This window comes from Sebastes umbrosus, chromosome 12 (genome assembly GCF_015220745.1).
Source record: "Sebastes umbrosus isolate fSebUmb1 chromosome 12, fSebUmb1.pri, whole genome shotgun sequence".
In the NCBI taxonomy this organism is placed as follows: Eukaryota; Metazoa; Chordata; class Actinopteri; order Perciformes; family Sebastidae; genus Sebastes; species Sebastes umbrosus.
This window is the reverse complement of record NC_051280.1, coordinates 14,865,555-14,885,558: the sequence shown is the minus strand read 5'-3', so window position 1 is coordinate 14,885,558 and position 20,004 is coordinate 14,865,555. Positions and strand designations below refer to the sequence as shown.

General features: G+C 40.4%; 2 protein-coding genes and 1 long non-coding RNA gene across 3 annotated transcripts; 1 reads left to right on the top strand and 2 right to left on the bottom strand.

Moving 5' to 3' along the window:
* Positions 1 to 261: 261 nt before the first annotated feature.
* On the bottom strand, positions 262 to 3,792 carry gbx1 (gastrulation brain homeobox 1). Its single transcript, XM_037788462.1, has 2 exons — positions 2,699 to 3,792; positions 262 to 1,289 (listed from the first exon to the last, which is right to left on the bottom strand). The coding sequence occupies exons 1-2, from the start codon at positions 3,156 to 3,158 to the stop codon at positions 775 to 777; spliced, it is 975 nt and encodes a 324-aa protein (XP_037644390.1). The 5' UTR covers positions 3,159 to 3,792; the 3' UTR covers positions 262 to 774.
* A 1,559-nt stretch (positions 3,793 to 5,351) lies between these two features.
* asb10 (ankyrin repeat and SOCS box containing 10) lies at positions 5,352 to 12,167 on the bottom strand. The gene is given in 7 exon segments (XM_037788585.1): positions 5,352 to 6,093; positions 6,848 to 6,961; positions 7,839 to 8,261; positions 8,263 to 8,283; positions 8,285 to 8,345; positions 9,641 to 9,908; positions 11,630 to 12,167. Coding segments are annotated over 7 exon segments (1,398 nt in total). The 5' UTR covers positions 11,955 to 12,167; the 3' UTR covers positions 5,352 to 5,907.
* LOC119499312 lies at positions 10,222 to 12,287 on the top strand. Its single transcript, XR_005209375.1, has 2 exons — positions 10,222 to 10,315; positions 11,518 to 12,287. It is a non-coding gene; the product is annotated as an uncharacterized LOC119499312 (long non-coding RNA).
* Positions 12,288 to 20,004: the final 7,717 nt, after the last annotated feature.

The window sequence follows — 20,004 nt, the reverse complement described above, 5'->3', positions numbered from 1 at the left end:
AAATTTAAAATAATGTCTTTAGGATTTTTTTTATTTAAAATGTGTTAAATAACATCAAAATAGACGCCCAATTGCACTTGCATTTGTTGCACAATTGCATTTGTACTGATAAATGAATCGCCATGTTTAAACAATGTAGGCTATATATATTTTTTTTTCTTCATTTTAGCAGGATAAAATAATTCCTCGACATTTTTTTGCAACCATAAAAAACATATTTATCTACCCTCTAAACAATAATAATTCAATCTGGATTCCAACTTTTCGTATAAAGCGATTTATTAGGTCAATATACTTTACAGTTTGTCCCTTGTTTGGTCATTATTTCCTTCACATCTTTTCTTTTTTTTTTCTTCTCCACAAATAGCTGTCAAAAGGTGGTTTCCAAAAACAAAATGTAAAACATCTTACATGCAAAATGTGGTCAACAAATTGTACGAAAACACAAAACCAAAAAAAAAAAAAAATCACCAAAATGAGGAACATGCACATGAACAGAACATTTTGGCCCCTACATATAAATACTTAGAAAAATCTTTACAGTCTCATCTTCATAGTGCCCATTTGTTACCCATTTATATTTACATATTCACAGAGCAATAAATAAAAATGACAGCATATTGCGGAATAATTGATCTGTCTCCTTCTGCTCGGTCTGACAAAATAATGAATCCTCCTTTTTTGTGCTTCATGCGTTCAACGAATCAGTATCAGGAAGATAAAAGTCAGTTTAAGTGTTTTTTTTTTTATTATTATTATTATTCATATGAGAGTTCATGGCCTGGTCCCTTGTTCTATTTGTTGGTGCTGACTCCTCACAGCGAACCTGTTGACGTGCACCGGAATGGGGACCACTATTTTGGGGTTTCTCACCGGTTCTCCTGACCGGTTGTTCACGTTTCCGGCTTTGATCCGTTTCCACTTGGCCCTGCGGTTCTGAAACCAGATCTTCACCTGCACCTCGCTCAGTTTCAGTGCGTGTGCGATCTGCGAGCGCTCAGTCAGAGAGAGGTACTTTTTACAGTGAAACTCCTTTTCCAGTTCCAGCAGCTGCTCGCTGGTGAAAGCTGTCCGTCTCCTCCGGCTCTTCCCAGCCGAGCCACCGGTCGGCAGCGCCTCCTGAGAGCCCGTCTTTAGCTTGCTCTTCTGGGACAGAGAGCCACAGTTGTTCCCGTCAGAGAAACTCTCGTTCTCGCTGTCTGCCGAGCTGTCCTCTCGGTCGCTGCACACCGTGTCTGCTGACTTCAGGTCCAGCTTCTCGTCGTCTGAGCTGTACAGTTTGGTCTCACCTAAAAAAAAACGTGAAGAAGAAAAAAAGACAATTAAGTTCATTTCTGTTTATTTCTAAGTGAGTGTACACTTGTGCATATGGATTAGCATTATTCCCAGATGGTAGTTTAATGTAGTGTGAGTCTGGCAGCTAAGATTACTGTAGAAGACCTATTCTTTCAATATAGATTTGACAATGAAGAAGTGTTTATGTTCCTTATGTAAGCCACTTTTTGTTAAGGCAATAAACAGAAAACAACAATTCACATTGAGTTACTTGTTCATTGTAAGCCATTATGCATCAACGTTACATATCAAACCATTGTGTGTTTTTTTAGTCAGCTGGTAAAGATAATAGCCAAGAATTTGCTGATAACACTCAAAATGTTTTTTTTTTATATCAACATTAAGTGAACTCATATTGGGCCTTTTATAGATCTCCTGTGCATTGTGTATTTACTTTATTATTATTATTATTATTATTTTAGTTACTTATGTACTTGTTTGATATGCTGTACACCTTATGTGGTTTGGTATGTTGTTTTGACTCTATGTACTTTGAAAAAATTCAATAAAAAGATTTACACCAGATGTTCCTGTGCGTAAATATAGAGTTGTTCTGTGTAAGTTCAACTGTTTTGGTGGCAACTTAGAAGGAGGTTTAATCCCCCTACAAAATCATTCTACTTAAACGTTTTCTTTAAATATGATAAAGCATGCCCTCCAATTTTCATTATAATAATATGAAGAAAACAATTCAGAAATAATTTTGAAGGAAAAATAATAAATGTAATCTGGAACGACAGATGTTATATTAACTGTCATCAGGTTTGCATCCCCATGAATGTGGGCTCTAATAAATGTTTTATCATTAATCTTTCTGTTACTCTGAAAAGCTGGCAAAACTGATGTAAGATTTTACTCTTTTTGTTTAATTTGAGGGACCAAACACTTTTCGCTATGGCCCAACAAACTCTGTTTGCACACTGTCAATATTTGCTGTTTATATCATGTTTATTTTTTTTATATATAGCTTATTTTGTATATTGTATATTGGTAGAAATTCAATTTTTTTTTATTCTTATTTTATTCTAACGTTTTTATCTATTCTTTTGTTATCATACTGTTTAACTTGCACCAACAAACCAAAAGCAAATTCCTAGTGTATACCTCTTACACCTGGCAATAAATAAACACCATTCTGATTCTGCATTCTGATTCTGATTCTAATTCTGATTCTGATTCTGATTCTAATTCTGATTCTGATTCTGATTCTGCATTCTGATTCTGATTCTAATTCTGATTCTGATTCTGATTCTGATTCTGATTTTTACGCACCGTATAGTGACTTTTTACGCAGCAGCCTTTTTGAGGTTTTGGATTTGATAACAAAAAAATACCACAAATAAAACAATGAAACCGAGCTCACCTGATATTGTTTGAAAAGTTTCCGAGAAGTTGAGCAGATCGGAGCTCTTCTCTCGGCTGTGCAGCTCGTCGGAGTGCGGACTCTCCTGCTGCTGCCTCCTCGCTACGCTCTCTATTGCGGCGCTCAAACGCGGACCTGGGAGTTCTTGTGGCGGGTAGAAACTGTCCGGAGGATCCGAGAAACTGGGCATGGACGTGGTGAGAGCCACCATGGACGGAACCCCCTGACCCAGACTGGCGCAGAAGGTGTTGGTGAGCCGCCCGGCGAAAGAAGCCAGAGGCGCCAGTGGAGGTATACCGGACGATAGAGGCGAGTGTGATAAAGCCTGCGGGATAACCAGCGGTCTGTACGGCATGAACATGGGATAACCCGTGTAGAGCAGGTGTCCCGGTCTGGGCTGAGGAGTCCCGATAAGGGATTCGATAGAAAACGCAGTCCCTTGGACGCCTGGTCTCTGCATGGTTGTTTTTTATTTGGTGGAAACTTGGAAAAGGTGTCCTCTCCTCTCTCCTCGGCTGCGCGTAAAACTTTTCAGTGGTTCAGTTTCAGAGCGGATTGAAAGTAGATCCGTGTTGTCATCCCTGGTAGTGGACTACTTCTTCTTCTTGTCCGGATCTCTGCGCCTCTATATGGTTTAGTCTGTCTGGGAGCTTTGTTGTGTGCCACACCAGTACCTTTTTTTCCTCTTATTTGTCACCACACTGAGACATAAACACACGCTCTCTCTATCTATCTACCTCTCCTCTCTCACTCTGCAACTCCTCCCTCTGTGTGTGTGTGGTTGGATGTGTGTGTGTGTGTGAGAGAGAGAGAGAGAGAGAGAGAGAAAGAAAGAGAGAGCATTGGTTATCATCTGCAATACAAGAGAGGAATGAAAGGGGGTGTTTCCCTGGGGGCTCATCCATCTTCCTCAAATTACGCTTCATTTCCTTATTCAGCCTCTGACTTTTTGGCCGTCTAGAGAGGCGGTAGTTTCCCAGTGGAGACCAAATAGACCCCCCTTCATCCAAGTCCTCCTCCTCCTCCTTTTGCCAGGTTCACCATTGACTGCTAAAACGGTGTGAGTGTGAGAGACTGTGCTCCAGCCCTTCCCCTTCTATAATCGTTGACCACACCAACCCAATCAGCTATTATTAATTTTGATTGATGATAAGTAATTACTCTGGCTTTTGTTGGGAATATTGGGGGCCGATGGGCATCAGAGTCGAGGAGAGGAGGAGAGGCAGATGTTTTCTCCTCTCTCTTAGTCCCTAAAAACAATGCGTTTGGCTTCAGAAAAAAAAGAGAAGTGCCGCAACAATTGTTCCCTGGAGAGAGATATACTCTCTGTGTGAAATTAGATCCAGATAAAAGGCGTTTATGCTGAGGTCAACTGCGGTGTGGACACGGACACTTTATAGTGGGCCAAAGTCAAATGTGAGTGTTTGTTATTTAAAGAGATGTGAATTATAAACTTTTTTTTTTTTGTCAACTAAATCACCCCTACATTTTTTTTTATAAATTAAATTACGCACATATTTTGGGAGTTGTAATCCATCCCTGATAAAAAAAAAAAATGCATTTGAAGGAGAGAAAAAAAAATCTCTTTTTTCTTTAAGCAGTGATTTAATCGCAGATCATTTCACCTTTTAAATGGCAATGGGAGCTGATGATGATTAGCCCTATTGAGTCGTGGCTGGCCGAGCTCTCCAACTGGTCGTCTGATTGCAGGAGGACATCAACACATCACCGCTCGGCTCTGATTAGCAGTGGAGGGCCAGGCCATGCCAGGCCAGGCTAATTCTCATAATTGCAAGTGACTTCAGCAGCACCTCTCTCTTATCTATTGAAACCATTTGGCGAGCTCCTCTCCCTTTTCTTTTTGAACACACAGCTCCTCTTCACACTTTGTATTAGCTATGTTTTTTTATGACCAAATCAAATTTACATTCATATAGAATATTTTTCTGGCTTTTTTAACTAAACATCTGAAGTAGGCCTTATAAAAAAAAAACCCTACAGTCTCCATACTTAAATCGAAAATCGTGACACTGCTGGGTTTTTTTTCAATATGAGGTAAATTGATGAAGTGTGCAGATAATTGTTATGTGACCATAATGATCCCTCCAACTTAACTTTTTTTTTCGAAATTATCTGATGTGACAGACAGGTGCAACTTCCTGAACTCTTTGTTTGTCTTTTTCGTTATTAATTTCTGAATCATATGACCAGGTTAAAGAAGAATAACTTTATTGTAACATCTTGATAAAAAAGCATAAATTACAGTTGGTATTCAACACGATTTAATATAGTTTCAATTTGTTTTTAATTTTTAATTTAAACTTTAAGCGCTGATTGAAAACAAAGATTAATAAGATTTAAAAAATAAATTTATTTTCTTTCATTAATATAGAAAAACAGAGTATAGAAAAACGACACTATAGCAGCAGACCACAAGCATGAGAGGTGAAAGAGAGAAAATGTTAGACAGCAGGAAATAATAAAAGAACAATGACAAAATTACATGGCCATGGTGGAATATTTTATTTTACATCAAGCCTATTTTATATATCTAATCCTATATATATATAGGATTAGACATATAATATATATATATATATGTATATATATATATACATATATATATATATATGTATGTATATATATATATATACATATATATATACATATATATATACATATATATATGTATATATATATGTATATATATATATGTATATATATATATATAATGACGCCTAATTAGAACAATACCGGTGGGAATAATTATTTATGCAAATATTCCAAGGCAATCCTCAATGTACAACACATCATCACTATGCAAATTAACATCAAACTACCATGATAATTATTATGTACTGTATAAAAATACAAGCATCTCTACTATCAAGTGCAGAAGTAAAAAAAAAAAGTGATCATAAATTGAAATATAAAACAATTGCATAAATGCTCAGTATTTTATCAACTGTAGTCTATAGCTCCCTCTAGTGGTGCAAAATCAAACGTGTAATTGGAATAAAAGTGACAAGCAGCTGCTTGCTCATTCTGAAATGTGAGGCACAAAATATATTTAAAAAATATTAAATGTACTGCTGTATAGTGCTACAGTTGATGTCACTATCTTAATTATGATCTTATATTGTGAACACACGCTCCTTTCTCACATGTAGCAGCTCTCAATCTTCATCAGGACTCACACTAAAGTGCTTTCAGTGGATGTAGTCTCTGTACTCCAGCAGCAGGTAGTTCTTGATGAAGGTGGGCAGATCCAGTTTAGGGACCACCTTGTGTATCCGGCCCTCCAGGTAGCTCCTGAGTCTGTGACGAGCCAGGTGCTGCAGGCAGCGTGGAGTCCGAGTCAAAGAGAAGATGGACTCATAGAAGTCTTTGTGCTCCTGGTTGTATAAAAACATGAGATCAGTTGATATTATTTGTCGTGCAAGTCATCTACCATTAGCTTTGTTATCAAATATAAGCATCCTGCATAACCTGCAAAATACATTTTATTTTTTTGGCACGTTTTGATTCATTTATATAATCATCAGAATGCTTTTGTAAATTAATTCTGTATTTAACATATCTCAGAGTTTCTACCTACCCTATATTAGGGCTAGGCCATGTGGAGAACATCAACAATCACAATCATTTAAACCAAATACCTCAATATTGTGAAATTATTGTTGGGGGGACTATTTGTGTTTTCACAGGATATTTAGACAATGAAATGTTTGATAAATAATCATCAGTAAAAGGGATATAATGACTAAGTGGGTAAAGGCATATAATAGAACAGTCTGGTAAATTCAGAATATTACATCATTTTACTGTAATGCAGCCTTTAAAATACGGAAAAAGACAACACTTATGCCATATGACAATATTACGATATCCAAAATCTAAAACGATATCTAGTCTCATATCATGATATCGATATAATATCGATATATTGCCCAGCCCTGCCATATGTGGTAGGTCACCTCCAGATTAAGAGCTGTTAAACTATCAAAACTAATTTAATCAGCATTCATTTTAATGGGACTTTCATGGTCTGTCTAGATACTGTACCCAAAATATGCAACCTTTGGGGAGGTAAATACCGTAAAGAAGTTAAAGAAGAGGCACTATGAATTAATTGTTTAGCGAGCTTGCCTTATACGCTTCCGGTGACACGGCCTCAACCCAGTCGTCTGTGACTTTGAGGTGACTGTAGGCGTTCAGGAGAACCTCGATGGTGCGTGGAGATCCACAGCAGTGCTTCAAAACCTTAAAAGAAATGCCACAAACACGGAGCACACATTCATACAATCATCACTTAAGTTCATGAGCGAGCTTGTGACTCCATAGAACTGGAGAAATAAAGTAATTAAACACTTGTGAAATGAACAGATTGGTCTTCCCTCCAGGGGTTTAACTGGAAATTATGCAATTAGTGCTAATTAATCTCCTATTAACACTTGCCTAATTAGGAACCAGGCATTTTGTCTAGTGCACGTGGGTTCACTGATGGTTGTAGTCTGTTTCCCGCAGAGAGTGCAACACTTCATGTTGTGTCATGAGATGGGAATGATTTGAATGTGAAGTTGTGAAGTCTGGAATATTGCAAGGAACAGTTCAATGTTTCAAGACTCTTTCTCAAGGTGTTACATGTGCAGGACATACTAATTATGCAAAGTGAGACACCGTGATGAATAATTGGTTCATGCTGTAAATACATTATAGTCGTAAAAAAAACAAAACTGGAATGCATGTGCACACATTTAACCTTTAGTGTTTTTTAAAGGGACTGTATGTACGTTTTTACGGAACTAGGATCAACATCAGCTGTGCCTTCAATTCATGGAGGGACCTTCGTTTGGTTTTGGGTATTAAAAAACGGACCCTGAGCTGGCAAAATTCCTATTGGACAGCTAACATTACTGACAAGCATGTGAAATATATAGTGATATTGTGGGTTAAGCTGTCAATCCCATTCAGTCTCGTTTGTGTCGCCTATTGACCGATGCTCGCTCGCGTCTATGTAGTGCGAGCAACAGGCCGCTGACTGTCGTTGACTTAACGGCCACAGGTGTCACTGTTAACAAGCAATTTCTGATTCTTACATAGAGCCCTTTTATATAACATGTAGCTTTTGATTTCTTACTATGGGCAGAGCTCCAGGCCACACCCGGATAGAGCCGTGGTTGAGCAGAGCACGGACGATCCTCTCAGGGTGATGGGAAACCTTGTAGCACACCACCTTCAGGATGTTGTGCATGGGAGCTTCGCCGCCGTACTCCATGTCGTTGACGCAGGCGCCGTTCTCCAGCAGCAGATCAACTATGTCTGGATTAGCGTTCTTGCAGGCCATGTGCAAAGGACTGTGTGTGTCCTGGTCCGTAGTGTGGACGTCGGCCCCGGCCCCCAGCAGCAGCTGGCACACCTTGAAGTAACGTTCGAGCTCCTGCACCTTCTGGGGTTGTGAACAGGCAGCGTTCAGGGGCGTGAGGCCCTCGTTGTTCTTTTTGTCCACGGCGGCTGCGTAGCGCAGGTAGAGATCGGTGTGGTCGGGGAGGCCGTTGCTGGCTGGCCGCGTGTAAGGGAGTGTCCATCTTCCTCCAGAGTGCGACCGCTGATCGCTGCACCGTACTGGAGGAGATACTTGGCACATCTGCAGACAGAATCACAGAATCTTGTTTTGTAATATGACACAAGTTGTATTCCCATGTAAACATTAGATCAGTGGTCCCCACCATAGGCACTACTAACTGATCTGAAAAACACTCACAGAAAACAAACGGAGATTCCTCTTCATTCACCTCTTTTATTGCCATATGTATTACTGTATATTTTATGTGTGGGTATTTTCCTTTGTTTTCTATGAACAATCACAGTAATGATGTTAGCAAATAAATCAGACGATGCAATTTAGTGATATCCCAGCAGTCGTGGTCTTGACTGGTCTTGAAATAAAATCCTGAGCCCTCTTTGTCTGAGACAGAGACAAGACCGAAAAAAAATGCAGTCGATTCCGAGACGAAACTGAGACAAAGTGGTCTCAAGACCAACACCACATGCCATGCTCCAAATGTGTTAATTTAAATCGATTTTAAACCGGATGCCATTTAGCATGGATATGGATATTATTACAGTAATTTTCTTACAAGGCATTATCCTGAATTTGTTGATGTTTAAGGTGGACCTTTTTTCTTTTTAATTTGTAGCTATTATAACCACTTTGAGTGGTAGAAACTCCACATTTCATCCATTTCTCCATCTCTGCTCGCCTGCTAGTTACTTTTCATGCAGTCTCAACAAGAGACAGTAACGCTTACAAAAGTTAAATTCATCTGCAATAAATGCACCGTTGCTCATTTCAATCCACTCCGGGGTTTTGCTACGACAGCCTTTCTTGGTCTGTCATGACCGACCAGTAGCTTATGGTGGCGAATGTTAGTCAACTCTGGTCATATATTGCAGTTCACTGATGTTAAAGGTACAGTGTGTAGGACTTGGCGACATCTAGTGGTGTGGTGGCAGATTGCAACCAACTGAATACCCCTCTGCTCACTCCTCCCTTTCCAAGACTGCAGGAACGTGAAACCGATCCCAGCTGACATTGGGCGAAGGCGGGGTACATCCTGGACAGGTCGCCAGACTATCACAGGGCTGACACATAGAGACAGACAACCGTTCACACTCACATTCACACCTACAGGCAATTTAGAGTCAACAATTAACCTAACCTGCATGTCTTTTGACTGTGGGAGGAAGCCGGAGAACCCGGAGAAAACCCATGGACAGATTCAAACCTGCGACCCTCTTGCTGTGAAGCCACAGCGCTAACCACTGCACCTCCGTGCAGCCCATCTTAAAAAATGTAAAGTAAAAATTGTGGCATTACTGAGTCAATTCACTGACTTGTTGACCTCTTGTGCTTGTTACACTCTCTACTTTTGTACTCACTCAAGGGATTCGGGGCTTGTGCAACAGTGCAGAGGCATGAGGCCGTCTTCAGTGACAGCGTTGGCGTTGGCGCCGTGGATCAGCAGCAGTTTGGTGCACTCCGGCTGGCAGTTTTCACAGGACTCGTGCAGGGCAGTGGTGCCCGCAGGTGCCAGGTCTATGTTGGCCCCACGCTGCAGCAGGAGTCTCAGGCAGTCTGTGAAGCCTCGGCCGGCTGTGATGTGAAGTGGTGTGGTCAGCTCCTGCTCGTAATTCAGTGACCAGAGTCCTGCCAGAGGACAATATAAAGTTGAGCTTAGGATGACTGCTAGTAAGCACGCAGACATGCAATCCAAGAGTGGTGGTCAATGAGAACATACATCATAACATTTTCAAAGTATTACCGGTTACATGATCCTTAAATACATAAAAAAAAGTAAGACCATAACTTTTTTTTGCATAACTGTAGCCAGTTTGATATACCATCAAAGCTCTGAACCTACTCAGGCCTCTGTAGTTGAATCTGAAGTTCTTCCATTCCTCTATGTTGCTGGTGTCATAAATGGCATCAACAAGGTGCTCGTACTCGTCGTCGTCCACGATGCTGAGAACCGTCAGCTCGTCGCCCACCAGCAGAGAGTTCCAGAACTGCAGTACACAACCCGAGGCCTTGGCTGTGGCGATCACGTCGTTGCGGTAAGCCTTTTGTTTGCGCCACTTAATTTTAGGTGCTACGTAAGCCATAATGGAGCTAACAGGATTGTTTTTAAACTTTTAGTAAGATGGTTTCTCCCGAAGGAAATAAGCGCTAATGCAGGTTGTTTGTGCAGACGAGCTATTTCAGGGTGTTATGTGATATACAGTATTGCTTGACCCGGTGTGAGCCTTGCCAGTGCAGTGGCATGGGAGCCAATGACTGGTGTGTTACACGTCACCTGCCCACTGATTTACCGACAGTGCTCTCTTGCACAATTTGTATTAACATCTAGTATTGCAAAGGCCCATTATTAGTGTTATATGTTCAAACTAAATTTTAACTTGGAGTCTTGAACATTAATTTCCAGGGACTCAACCTGCCAAAACTGACCTAAACCTGCAGTAGGCAGAATATTTTTGGCATCATTGGGATCAAAAATTCCATAATAACCTTTCAGCATATTGTAATTCAAGTGCTCTGAGAGATAACTAGACTTCTGCACCTCCTCATGGCTCTGTTTTCAGGCTTTAAAAAATCGTTCCTATTGGCCGTTCATTCAATGAAGGCAGCTGTCAATCACTCGCGAACTCCGATCAAACGGTCAAACTAGGCAGCGCTGATCAAATATGAATCAATATTCTGTTACTGTAATGCCTATTTCTCTCCTCAAATATTTTCAGAAACATCTTGTAGTGTACAGTTTAGCTGTAAAATGAGAAAGTTTGTCCGGTTGGTGGGCGGTGCTTGGTACTTCCTCAACTGATCTCAACACGGCTGCCGGGTCACAAACTTTCTCATTTTACAGCTAAACAGTACACTACAAGATATTTCTGAAAGCATTTTCACTCTAAGGTAACAAAAACACAACTCACATTTTCAGGGTATATACACTAAAGAAACACATACGTATTAATATTATATTCTACTTCTGCCAATAGATACCCCTAAATGCAACACACTGTTAAAGCAAACTGCTTATTTTGTCTCCTGTCTTCAGTGATAAGCCACAATTGAATCCAATGTTTATGTGGTGGACACATGAACATGGTTTCTATAAATATCGCCTCGTGTTCCCTTTCTATAAATATCATATTACTGTGTCTTTAAACACGGGGTCAGGGTTAGTTACATATTGCTCATAGTTGCATATTAAAATCATGTTAAAGCAGTGATTTACTTTGTCTTTTCCACAACAACACAGGTCAGTTAATTTTAGATGCCAATCTCCAGGAAATACAATGAAGCTACTTAGCTGTGCCAAATCACATGAACTCTTGAATTAATTTCTAATGAAGACAGATGTTGTCTCCTACCTTCCCCTGTGGCGACCCAGCGCATGTCCCCTCCCTGTGGCTCGATGATGAGGTTCGCTGTGGATCCTCTAGGAAAGAGGTGCTGCATAGCCTCCAGGTCTCCTGTATACAGAGCGTTCTGGACGACCACATCTTGGCAGACAGCTGGTGGCGTGGCAGTCCTCGACGTCGACGGTGCCCTGTCCCTGAGCGTCTTCTTCAGCATATAGCTATTGAAGTGATGGGAGGCCAGCTGCCTCTTGATCTTGTGTCTCTCCAGCATGTCTTCATCATACTCAAGAGAGCGTAAGGCCATGGATGTGAAGACAAAGCTGTCTCGCGACATGCTAAATGGCCTCTCACAGAGAAAAGTGTTTGTGTAAAAGATGTGTATGATTAAGTGAGGGAAGCCTGTCTCTCTGTTTCTGTTGTTGTTTCCTTCTCTCTGGATAATGTCCACTATGTGCCTGCCGGCTGTTCACAGGACTGGTTCACAGAGTTGTTTTGATATTCGGTATGAGACCCTCCCTGGAGTATGACAAGTAATGCTATTTTTATGTCTCACGTGCAGCCATTCGAGCCTCTCCTGTTCGCCTCCAGCAATGTTACAGCCATGAAGTGTCTCTGTCAGGCTGTAAGTATCAAATGAGTTGAATAAACTCATGTTTTGTAACTACAATCCATGCTGGTTTTTTTTTGGGGGGGGGGTGGGGGTGATAGAACATATATATATTTTTTTAATTACACATTAAAACAAGCTTAAATCAGCACCAAATGGGTACCCAATTTGACTGTTATCAGGCCATGTAATAGGCATTATCGGTCTCTACAACTTCTACAACTACAACTTCTTTAGGTTTAGGCAACAAAACCACTTAGTTAAAGGGAAAGTTAGGGTGTTTTGAAGTGGGGCTGTAGGAGGTACTTATCCATAGTTGGTGTGCTACTAACAGTAGATAACGATCGGCACGCCCCCAGTTTGGAGAAATGGACAGGAGCACTGACACCAGAGTGAATCAATGTACTAATGTGTACGGGGATGGCAGAAATTTTTTATTTAGCCACCTAAAAAATGTGATATCCGTTTAAATGTATGCTATATTTAGAATATTTTCACTGCTTTATCTTGCCACCAGACAGCCCTTTCCTTCACATTTCCAACAGGGAACTGAACTGACAGTGAAATATATCTATGCTCTCTCCAAAGCCAGCAGGCTCAGATGACAAAACAGTCAGTATAGATACGATTCACTTTCAGTTCAGTTCACCGTCGGAAAATATTCTGTTTCTCGATGTTGGGGTGTGTGCTGACCCGAACTATCCCTTTAAGTTTAGGAATAAACATTGTATTGTGTTTTGTGTCCCATCCATCGCCCCCAACCTCCATCCCATAAGGAGTTTCACACTGTCTATATTACAGCGCCCGACTTTCGCTTCTGCTCCTGTCATATTTACTACGGTCGCTAGAAGGTGCTGTCGTGTTCTTTTATGCCTTCTTTCAGTGATCCACCATTTGAATAGATGATAAAACCTAATATTGGGTTTAGTAGGTCCCTATTGACCCACATCTATGGTGCTTATAGCAACTAATAATGCTTATTTAATAACCTGATAACAGTCTAATTGGCAGAAATAGGAGGTGCGCTTCCTTAAAAAAATATGACATTACATTTATACATTTTAAAGTTCATCACATCCTGATTATTCCAGATATATTTTCACCTCTACTCTAAATGTGCGAGCAAGAATAGTCCATATAAAGGGTTCAAATCATTGCATTATAAACCTTTATCATTCCAAGCAGGTCTTTCACTGTTAAACAAAGTAATAGTTGACTTTTGGACATTTGGGCAACTTTTAAGGTGTCATTTCCTGACATTTTTCTTGGAGGAAGAGCAAATAAGAACGCCCTATTTGTAAGCCCCATGTGAGTATGTGTTTGCAAGATGTCTTTTTCTGCTCAGTAGTATTTTTTCCCCTCTTTCAAGAGCCTTAATGGATTTTATGTATCCACATGGCTCCCTGCATTAGAACATTAGGCTGAATGACTGGCAACCACTGTGTCACTCTGCCCCACGTGTAGTGTTCTGATGGCGGAGGGACGGCGCATAATTAAGCCTCTTAAGCCTACTCGCTAGGCATCTGACAAACATCTCTTTTGACTGATGGACCATCATTTTCCAATGCTGGTAGAAATTCTATCCAGTAGCAAAACTGATCCCATCCTTTAACTCTCTAGACACCAAGGATAGATTTTTCATGGCTCACAAGGATTACTCAGAATTAAGTTTTTGGAGACTGATTAACTTGCCATCTATTGTAAAAAAAAAACCCACGTATTATATGTCTGTTTATCCATTTCTGTGTTGGAGTCCATCAATGTGCATGTAGGCTCTGTGGAAAACAAGGTCTGCACCACAGCTGGAGAAATATGTGATATTTGTGGAGAGGTTTTACCTTTTTCTTCCCCATTTGAAAACACAGAAGCATAGCTGCATCTCATCTATACCTTAACGACTGTTCTGGTATGGAAATCAAGGTCATTTATTTTATGTTACAGTTTGGTAATAGATGCCACATTAAACTGAAGGCGAGTAAGAGTTTCAACTTTGAAAACACACATTACCAGAGAGAGACTAGGAATATTGTTTTTGCGGCTGGAGTACATCCTTTTAAATGATATACATAATGAGTTTATAATATGCATCTGGGCTACCTCCTCTCTACTTTGATGTCTTCCAAATGGCCCGGGTGTCATCAGCAAAACATGTAGGCACTTTCCCGCCTCATTGACTCCCAAATGTATTTTAAATATCATTCCTGGTAACGCAATTATTTAAAACGCTGAACTAAACACTTACTAATGGGGAAAAAGACAGCGACTTCGATAAATTCATTTCTCAAATGGTGGGCATTCATGTTTCTTTTTTTTTTTTTTCTTCCTCTGTGAAGCGGAGGCAACTCTGATGACAACAAAAAAAACATCAGCAGTGGTAACACCCCCTGGCCTCACAGCCCCCCGTGGACATATTAAATCTTTGGTTTCCTCACATTACCCAGCAGAAGAAACCGTCTCTCCAAGGCTTTTCTGCATTGTGGTCAACCGCCTTCCTCTCCCAAGGTGGTGAGAGGCTGGACATCAGATCAGCAACAGGCCTGAGATGATGAGAGTGAGGCACTTCATTTATGCAATCATAGGCAATTAGTTCCCTCTGATTATGTGCCTCTTAATGCTGTTTTGAGTACTGTGGCACGCAGTAATACAGAAAGAGATTAAACTATAGCCCTCCCTCCACACTGAGCAGCCGTTTAATATACTGAGAACATAATGAAATGTACACAGTAATTACAGTAATATTAAATGCTAATGGCTTTGCAATTGGATCTGAGACAGAGTGCACGCAAAGAAAAAGTCTAAGTTTAGAGAGTGCCACCATGACATCAGAGCACTCAATTATCCATCAGGTGTTTCTATTATTAATGATTTACGTGTTGCTTATTATTCAAGATCGTGTCTGGCAAATGGACAGTTCTGTGCGGGTATAAGAGAGCAATTAATATGTAATTTAGTTCAGGGAGTTAAAGAGAAAACGGAAGTTTGAAATTTGGTAGAATAACTTGGGAGGTCACCATGGAAACATGATAAGAGATAATGAGCACGCTTAATTGGCTAGCGACATTATCTAAAGGGAAGCTGCGTTTATGCCTTTGTCTGCTGATTCAGATTCACATCTTGGCTTTGTTCTAATTTCCTTAATATCATATTGACTCTGGCAGTCCATACGGACACATTAAGGTAGACACACACACAGTCTGCTATAAGTCTTAGATGCCATTAAAGCGCCTTTGATAGCAAATCAACACTGGTTTCCTTCCATATATATGGCTCATCAGAGTCCACAACAGGGCTTAGACAAGGTGCCCTGTTTGCAAATCTCCCCCAGGTCTCATCGCGATGCTCGAGCTGTTGGTGGAGGACCTAAATGAATTTATAGAGCCTTGAATTGAACAGTAGCTCCAAACTATTCTGTGGAAGCGTGATTACTTTTTCTGTACTCTTTCAGCTCTGAGCCCTCTACCTATAATGTATTGTATCGGTCTTTGCAGATTCCAATTGTCTCTCAATGCACTGATCACCACGCAAATAGCCCTTTGTTTCATCATGACAATTGAGAGGTTCATATTTCAACCTAATAGTCCTGTATAACTTTAACCATCTATCACAACCTCATTTCATTGCGGTTGCAGTTAATACGCGCTTCCCTGCCAAGTGGAACATTTTCTAATGATGCACTCTCACACGAAAACAAGGCAAGCCAGCCCGGGCTCTGCATCACTCACTAATGCATCCATCCATAATGTGTTCATAGCAGTCTGCCTAAAGGAGACAGCGATGACTACCACTAGGCACGGGCATGAGAGGGGATATGGGGAAGGAAGGGGGCAAGATACAGAACCTAAATGGGCATGATAATCATGAACAAAGTTACTGCCATCAAAGACTGTATCACCCTCATAATAACATCTGTAGATTTCACATCATTACCAAGAATACTGGGAAACATCGCAAAATGGGTATCTCAACAATAACAGCGGTGTGAGTCACATCCAAGTGCATTATCACAGTGAGCCTGGCTTTGTAGGATGTTGACAAGGATAGCCTAATAGGTGTCTGTAAAGCCTAATGTAAACACCATCCTAATTAGAGAGACCTTTATCAGTTCCTCCATTTTATGCAGATTGGACTGGTGCAAACACAAGTGCCATTATCCTGTAATCAAGTACTATTCAGTTGACAGGGTCGTCTTTTAAAGCCCTGATTAGAATGCATAACAAGGATATAATGTTGCATTATTTCCTCTATCACTTTATAAATAAGTACATTTTTTAAAGCTGACTGAATAATGCATCTTGTCAGGGTTCGGATAAAGACGTCAGAGGTGAAAAAGATTACTTTTAAAACACACCATTGTTGTATTTTGAAATAAATAATTTGTACCTTCCATGTATTCATTGTCTTTACATGTGAGATGACTGATGATCATAATTGAGTCAGAGCTGTGTTCATGTTTTTCTTGACATGAACATGAAAACCAAACTGCAGGTCGTTTTACAACACTTACACCCAGTGCCTGAAATGGACCGGTGCTCACCAGTACTGAGTACCGGCACTTTTTCTGTTTTTTGTCCACGAGTACCATTACTTCATATTCCGTACTGCCACATCTTGGTGCGTACCCCTAAACACCTGCGTAACTGTGTCCCTGTGTAAACACATAGGGCTAGCCAGCTTAAAGGAACAGTGTGTAGGATCTGGCGGTATCTAGCGGTGAGGTGAGGAAATTGCAACCAACTGAAGCCTCTCCCGTGTGCCAAGCATGTTGGAGAGCTACGGTGGCCGACGCGAAAACATGAATGGCCCTCCTCAGAGCCATTTGGAGCAGAGCCAGTGCGTAGAGTGTGTGTGTAAGTGGGAAGTGAGTCGTGAAGCAAGAGAGGGAGCGGCGGCGATTCAGGAAAATATGTTCAGGGCTACTGTTGAAACATGAAGAATCAACATGGTGGACTCCGTGAAGAGGACCCGCTCCCTATGTAGATATAAACGGCTCATTCTAAGGTAACAAAAACACAACGATTCTTATTTTCAGGTGATTATACACAAAAGAAAACACACTTATTAATATTACATTCCATTTCTGCCAATAGATCCCCCTAATTGATACACACTGTTCCTTTAATACTGAGAAAACAGCACTGAATTGCCTTTCGTATTCCTTCTCATTATCCAATTGAATCTGCAAACCTACAGATATCATATTTTAAGTTGGTTTTATTATAGTTTATATGCAATATTATATTTGTGTACAATTTGATTTGTATCCGTAGCTACATAAAGTGTTTATTAACCAAATATACATTTACTGTATATACAAACTATGGGAATGTATGTTGTATGTTGGCCTAATGTATGTAATGAAATGCATATAAAAATGCATTTGTATTGGGATATATAACCAAGATATACGTAAATATAAATATATCCAAGATTAATGTGACTGCTGAATTAGGATACTGGAACGTTTTTTGGTCCAATTCAGACACTGCTTACCCCTGTTTAAAGACATTTCTAAATCCCTCAAAGACTTTTCTTTTTTTTTTTTATATATATTTGTCCAGTTTCTCAGGTTGTGGCTGTTTTATTCAGCCAAGTACATTGATACTGTCCTTTCTCATCTTGTAGAAATCCTCCGAAAAAATGTTTTTTTATAATTTCCTTTATTAAAGGGACTGTTTGTAAGAATCCGAAATGCTTGTTAACAGTGACACCTGTGGCCGTTAAGTCAATGAAAGTCAGCGTCGGGTTCGCGCTTGCTCGCTCTACATAGACATGAACGAGCATCGCTCAAAACAGTGAGGGGACACACGTCAGCTAAAACCATATCACTGTTATCACAGATAATGTTAGCTGAACAGACGAAGGTCTCGCCATGAATCACTGCTGATCCTAGTGTTGGCTTTTCCTGCTTCAGCCTCCCGACCGCGGCCGGAGGGAACAGGGAAGACACCGGCACCCGGTCAGAGACGATAACGTTTCTCGCTGCGGAGCCCCGTCACTTCACAAGACACGGAAAACCTCTGTTTTCTGCAGTGGGTAGTGTGCACGCATGCACGTGAGGTGGAGCAAGCTGAGTGAAGGCAATCAGGCAGGCAGAGGAGCAGAGGAGCAGCAGAGACTCCGGCCCTGGAGACCAAAGCTACGGCCTCCCCCGCGTCCTCCGACCGAAACATTGTTTAGCAAGACGGGCTTTACTAGATAGAACTTTGCGGATTCGGTGCTTCTGTGTAGTTTGTGTTGGAGTCTTGTCTGAACAGCGTAGTGCATGGGACACCGACACCGACCCGAGCGCGCATATGCGAGCGAGCATGGGACACCGACCCGAGTGATTTATACGTGTAAGAAGTTACAAACAATCCCTTTAACGTAACATTCAGGGGATAATGTGCTAACATTACAATGAAGAAGAAGAGATTAGCTGGCTGACAGTAGCTAAGCTTTGATTAAGCTCCAGTTATCTTAACGTCACCCTCTCGAAATCACATCCACCTGTTTACTTTCACACCTGTCGGGGCTCAGTGCATCCCCATTTATTTGTGTCTCACCAAGAAGCACAGGTGCTTTTGCTTTTGGATTGATAACTGTATGATGATGTACGTGTATGAGGATTTAAAACAAAGTGGATGACAAACTATTTTTCTGCAATCAGAAGTAACTTTGTTACTCAGCCCCCTCATACTCAACTGAATGCCACAATTAATAATAATATATTAATATTAAATATATATAATATTATTATAAATAAATATATATATATATATACATAATAATAATAATATATATAAATGAATAATAAAGTAATATTTCCATCTCTGCTATATTGTGATCAGTATCCACTAACTAGGCTATAAATTATGTACATACTATATAGAGTTATAGCTGATATGATCCTCTACCACACTGTTTTCTATTATGCTGACAGTTGTAATGTATTTTAAAACCACCTGAGTTAAAATAATAATTCAAACTTTGTTAGAATATGAAGATGACTTTGGGGCTGGGTTAGAAGCATTTTAAAAAAAAGAAGATATATATTTATTGATTTTACACACACAGAACCTTCCCCCAAATTAGACATATGGCACTGTAAAAAAAAAAATCTTACTTGAAAGTAAATAGCTAAACATTAAAGGGACTGTTTGTAACTTCTTACATGTATAAATCAATCCGGGTCGATGTCCCATGTGCACTTGCATGTGGCTACACTGTTCAGACTCAGACTCCAACACAAACTACACGGAAGCACCAAAAGCGCAAAGTGATATCTAGTGAAGCCCGTCTGTTAAACAGTGTTGGCCGTGGTCGAAGTACGCGGGGAGACCGTAGCTTTGGTCTCCAGGGCCGGAGTCTCTGCTGTACTCTGCTCCTCTGCTCCTCTGCCTGCCTGCCTGCCTTCACTCACAGCTCGCTCCACCTCACGTGCATGCACACTAAACGCTGCAGAAGAGTTAGTTTAGCGCTGAGAATATCTAGTGAATGTACAGTGGACGTTTGTGCAGAAATAAATGCCAAGCAGGTGAAATATAGAGTGATATTGTGGTTTTAGCTGACATGTGTCACCTTACTGTTTTGACGGATGCTCGCTCACATTCAGGTAGTGCTTGCACACACAGGCGAGCGTGAGCAACAGGACGCTGACTTTCGTTGACTTAATGGCCACAAATGTCGCTGTTACAACCAATTTCTGATTCTTACAAACAGTCCCTTTAAGTTAAAAGGATATATATTTACAATGAAAATTTAATGAAGTAAATAATTAAATTAAATTAAATTAAATTAA

Excerpts from the sequence above, each read along its gene's own strand:
- gbx1 (XM_037788462.1), bottom strand. The coding sequence starts at position 3,158 with ATGCAGAGACCAGGCGTCCAAGGGACTGCGTTTTCTATCGAATCCCTT. Across the intron at positions 1,290-2,698 it reads AACTTTTCAAACAATATCAG|GTGAGACCAAACTGTACAGC; the intron begins GTGAGCTCGGTT and ends GTTTTTTTTTAG.